The sequence below is a fragment of the Cystoisospora suis genome (genome assembly GCF_002600585.1).
Source record: "Cystoisospora suis strain Wien I chromosome Unknown contig_3158, whole genome shotgun sequence".
NCBI classification, from domain to species: domain Eukaryota; phylum Apicomplexa; class Conoidasida; order Eucoccidiorida; family Sarcocystidae; genus Cystoisospora; species Cystoisospora suis.
The window spans coordinates 13251-18470 of NW_027155953.1; the positions used below are offsets into that span (position 1 = coordinate 13251).

Sequence of the window (5220 nt, forward strand, 5' to 3'; positions counted from 1 at the left end):
ATCTATCTTTAATCTATCTAGAGAGGGCGAGAAAGACCTTCCGGATTGTGTGACGGCTTACCTCGGATCGACTGAGTGTGGTGTGTTTAGAGCTTCCGCCCCTGTCTTGCCTGTTGTGTCAGATATGGGGGTCGCGCACCAACAGCAACAGCAACGTCTGCCTGGCTATCGTGGATCTCAACGAGGAGGACTAGGAGGGGGAGGAGGTGGCCGTGCAGGAGGGGCGGCCTCCTCTGGATGGAATCGACGAGGTGCCCCCCCTGACTCCGTGAAAGGAGGTGGTCAGCATCATCTTCATCATCTCGCTAGTCCGGGTAGTCTTCCTTCAGCTTTCGCTACACCAGGAGTCGACATGGGATTAGGGGGGGGTGCCGGAGGGGAAATGAGTGTGGTGCCGGGACAAGAAGGTCTTGTCTATGGAGAGGGAGCATCGCTATTACACGGAGCTTCTCAATTCGAAGAAGATGCGACTTCTCTCATCTTAGGAACAGGGGGCGATACTGCACGAGGGGCAGCGAGTGGTGGAAGTCTTCTCAGTAATAGCCACACAGGTGGTGCCGGGGGGGGTGTAGGGGGAGATCAGACCCATTCGACACCAGAGAACTTCACGCCGTTATTATCACAGCAACCCCCAGGGCCTCCATCTGGAGGTGTCGGAGGTCTCTTACCTCCTTATAATGTACAAGATGCAGCTGGGGGGGCAGGAGGTCTACCGTCAGGCCCAGCAGCGGGGACACCCGGGGTGGGTTCATCGGCTGTCCCTGTTGGCGTTGCTGCTCCTCCTGCTCCTTCGGCTTTAGCAGGAGGTGTCGTAGGAGGCGTAGGTCCTGCACCCCCTCAAAGTCTAGAAGAGCGCATGCGTCGAAAGGAAGAACGAAGACAGAGGAAGCTAATGAAGAAAGAAAGACGAAGACTTCGCAAAGAAAAGAAAAAAGCCAAGAAAGACAAGAAAAAAGGAGGTGAAGGAGGAGGAAATCAGGATTCTAGTCACACGATAAGAAGTTTAGCAGGCGGTGCTAACGCAGAGTCCTCTATGATGACTGCTGCTGGCGTAGAAGGTTATACACAGTCTAACAGTAGTAGTAGTACTGCAGCTGCTTGGACAACTGCCGGCGGGGGGGGTGACGATGCTGGGAGTAGTTCATCTAGTGGCAGTGACGAAGAAGATGGACGTGACGAAGACGGGCCCCCAGGAGAGGGAGGGGGGGGACCGCCTGGGGGGCGATAGACAGAGAAGAAAATCCAGAAGAAGGCGGATGAGAGAAGGACAGACGAACGAAGGAAACAAGAATTAGGGAGGAGTGCATCAGGAAGGAGGGAGAAGAGAATGCTTCAAGAGGAGAGGGTGTATGAGAAGGGAAAGAAAGAAAGAAAGCTCTCAAAGACTTTGAAAAAAGCTGAAGAGGGAGAGGAGAGAAAGAGTCGCAGCTAGTAGCCAGCCAGTTCTTTCAGAGTCGTTTGAGTGGCATGACAAGCAACGTGGTAGAAGTCTTCTTGTTGTCCACGTCCTCTTCATGAAGCACGAGGAAGAGAAAAGTGGTCTATGAGAATGACGTGAATGCAAGGGGAGAGATATTTCCGTGAGGAGTCAGTCGTTTGAAGGGGAGATACAAGCAAGAAATCCTACGAAGTGTGGGGAGTAGTAGGTAGGCCTTTAGATAGAAGCAAGAAATCCTATGAAGTGTGGGGAGTAGTAGGTAGGCCTTCCACACATGTCTGAGCCACAAAGAAGTCAACCCGAGAGATCGGTGTTGAACAGTAGCAAGAAGGGAGAGTCTGGAGAAAAGACAGATCAAGAAAAGAAGAAAAGGAAGAGAGAGAGTTAAGGAAGGAAAGATCTCAGAGGCTCTGTCCCTATTCAGATTGGTAGAGGAGAAAGAAGGAGTGAAACAGAATGACTGAGAAAGAATGGGTAGACCTCAGTGTTATATACACAACGCGCGAGTCATCTATCAGTACTTTATTAAGCATCTGTCGAACTCTCTATAGGCCCACTTCCTCCCTCTCCCTAGCTACAGAACCTCGTGTATTCTTCATCCTCAGAACTCCCGGCCTTCTCCTTGATTTACTTCTCCTTTGAAACTCTTGCCTTTTCTACTCTTCCTTCGTCTTTCCAGCAACGGAGGCGTACCGCGGCCGGGTGTACATACACCACAGCGAGGCGCGCAATCTCCTTCCACCTCTCGATCTATCTATATATGTCGAATAGAGGAGGAATGAGGCCTTAGCCCCCACGTCCCGCGAGATCCATCAAGACTCCCGACTAGAATTTGACTCTCTCCATGCTGTTATATCATGCCTGCAACTCTCTAGGGTGATAAATGACTTCAAGAAGGTGGCGTTGGCCTACAGGGTAGCCCCCGAGCAAATGATATGTGTCCTTTGTGATGGGAGGGCCTTCTAAAAGGTTTTCCTTGTACAGGATTGAATCTTATCAAGTCGACTTATACTTTGACTTTTCTCCCTCTTCTCTCTCTCTGTTTGTTCACTTCTTCTTCTTGTTGAATTTCTGAAGATTTTCTTCCGTTTTTTCTTGTCCACTTCGTCTCGGCCCTCTTCATTTGCTTTTGTGCGATCTGTCACCATCCATAGAAAACACGAAGCCTTTGTATATACAGCAACTCTTCTTTCTTATAAAGCGCTCTGAGGCCTGCTGAGAGTTATTTGGAAGGGGGGGTTGGCTGTCGTCAATCCGAAGAAAGAGCAAAGCACCTTCACTCAATCATCCCGTGAGCGTTCGTGACGGGCCTAGCGACTACTACACTGCCACTAGCACGACTATTGCTGTTCAAGAGAATTGGAGCTAGTGTCTAGTACGTATGTGACCATAGATGATATCTAGGTATTCATAGAGTGTCTAAGATAGCCGTGAGAAAGAGAAGAAAGGGAGTGTCTGTCTCCCGGGTCAATTTGACGTCATGCCCTTGAGGCGAAGGGAGTGATAAGGGGAGATGATGAGTAGAGAAAGAGGAGACAACCAGAGGAAAGGAGAAAGACCGAAGAGAGATGAGGAATGAGAGAAGATGTTTTCTTTTTTCTTCTTCTTCTTGTGACTTGTTCCTCAGAGAAGACAAACAATATGAAAAGAATTTCATTCAAAACAATTCTCTCCCTTGCATAGTTGGGGTTCGATAGAAAAAAGAGAAATTCAAGTGAAGGGGAAAAAGCCTAGCAATAGTAGTAGTAGTGGTAGTGGAGTACGTAGAAGATAACTACAGCAGCTGATACACCGTAAGGCGTGTATTCTCAGATCATCAGATATCGAACAAAGACGGTCATTGCCATGTACATACAAATGTATGTCCCTATTGTATAGATATATATAGATATGTATACATGTATATACATGTTTATGTATACATATATAAATGTTCCTACATGTATATCTGATAGATCAAGAATACCCATGCAAAGATCGATTAGATATAGATCTTTCGATATGAGCACACGAAGAAGACTGAGATCTTTCTGTCTTCTTCCCCAAAGGGTCCCTTGAGAAGATAGACAGATAGACACGAGAGGAGAAAGAAAGAAATACGCACGTCCCTTTCCCTCTCCAAGATAATGAAGGATGACCGATCTACTTCCGAGCTCTTCATATATATATCGACATAGATTTGAGGGTCTGTCAAATCAAAGAAAGAAGAGATGTGCTGAGAAAAATCTTTCCACCGAGAGAGAGAGAAAGGCGTCGACGGACCCAGAGAGGGAGGGCGCCCTTGTCCAGATCCTTCTATCTCCCCGAAACCTCAGACCCCACACTTGCATGCCAAACATGCATACATAGACACATGCATACATACATGTACATGTGTATCAACACATATATATGTATATATATGTATGTGTATCATCCAAATGGGAGTAGTCGTACATGTAGACACGTACATATGCTTTGATGTTCACACAGAGAGGGCGAAGCAGAAAGAAGACTTTTTTCTTCTGCTTTTGTGTATGATGAATTGGACCGTGTGTATCTAGCATGCCTGTGTACAGGGGAACCCCTTCACATCCACCAGATCGGCGAGAATCGAAGCACCTCCCCCCAGACGAACAACATGGGCTTGACTCCAAGCTTAACAAAGGAGACAAGAGAGAAAGAAAAAGAAAGAGAAAAAGAAAGAAAAACGACTTGCTTTTTGAGAACAAGGTTGCTGTTGTTCTGCTTCTTCAAGAGTCAAAGGAAACGCTTTCTCTCTTGCATGCCACCCGTTAGGGGGCCACCTCTCTTTTTCATCTCTATCGTTGAGACGAACACCCTACATACATGCATACATACATGTGGATCTCCGTTCTTTCATATTCAAGAAGAAGATCGTGCTCCACTTACATGGCTGATTCGCACAAACAGCTAGTACCTATATATTAGACGATTTCGCATACAGGCAGAAAGGAGTCGCTGTACCTCCAGTCCCCTCTCTTATACGCTTTGGCGTATCCATTTATGTATGTAGGGAGATCTTCAAGGCTCTCTAGATCAGAAGGAATGAATGCGCCCGTCCATATTCATGACTGTAAGAGAGAAGTGTTCTCTCTATCTTTTTGATCTTGAATTTTCTTTCTTCTCATTCATGACAACTGAACCGACCGTGTTTCTCTTGTTTGTAAGGCTTTATGAGAAGATCAAAAAAGAGAGGGCGAGACGGAGGGAGACGAAAGTGTAGGATGTACGGATGGATGGATGCATGCATGCATGCGTGAAGGAGAGAATAACAACAAAATATTGGGGTAGAGAAGAAAGAGAGGAGGAGGAGGAGGAGTAGAGAACAGAGAGAGAAGACTGGCCGAACTAAGATAGAAATCGGTAGACAAAGAGGGAGTCAAAACAACATATATCTATACAGAGATATACTAAACCATTCTATAGCACATATATATGGGATGCGTACATCTATTATGTATGACTTGGAATGATCTATCTGCTTTCCTTCGACCTCCTCCTCCTAGCGTCGAGTGCGTGTAGAGATAGACGATGTCTACATCTACATGTGTATGATGAGTAGTCGTAGTAACGACTAGATATGGGAAGATTCCTATCCCTCTTCTCTTCTTCAACATGCTGCTTCTCTTCACTCTTCTTTCTTCTAAGGTCGATCGCTCCTCTCCTAGCTATTCCGCCCGGTTGCCACTACTACTAGTAGTACCACTACGACTACCACCCCCCCCAGGAAGTGAAGGACTTGAAGAAGAAGAAGTAGAAGAGACGGGCTGCTCGTCATG

At 46.8% G+C, this 5220-nt stretch overlaps 1 protein-coding gene across 1 annotated transcript in view; it reads left to right on the forward strand.

Moving 5' to 3' along the window:
- The window catches only part of CSUI_006299 (taf7-like rna polymerase ii taf7l), a gene marked incomplete at both ends in the record, with an annotated part of 10680 nt that extends 9452 nt beyond the window's left edge, over positions 1-1228 (forward strand). The window contains one exon of the mRNA XM_068066463.1: positions 123-1228. Within this exon, the coding sequence (XP_067921560.1) occupies positions 123-1228 (1106 nt within the window). The remainder of the gene's footprint in view (positions 1-122) is intronic.
- Between the last annotated feature and the right edge of the window lie 3992 nt (positions 1229-5220).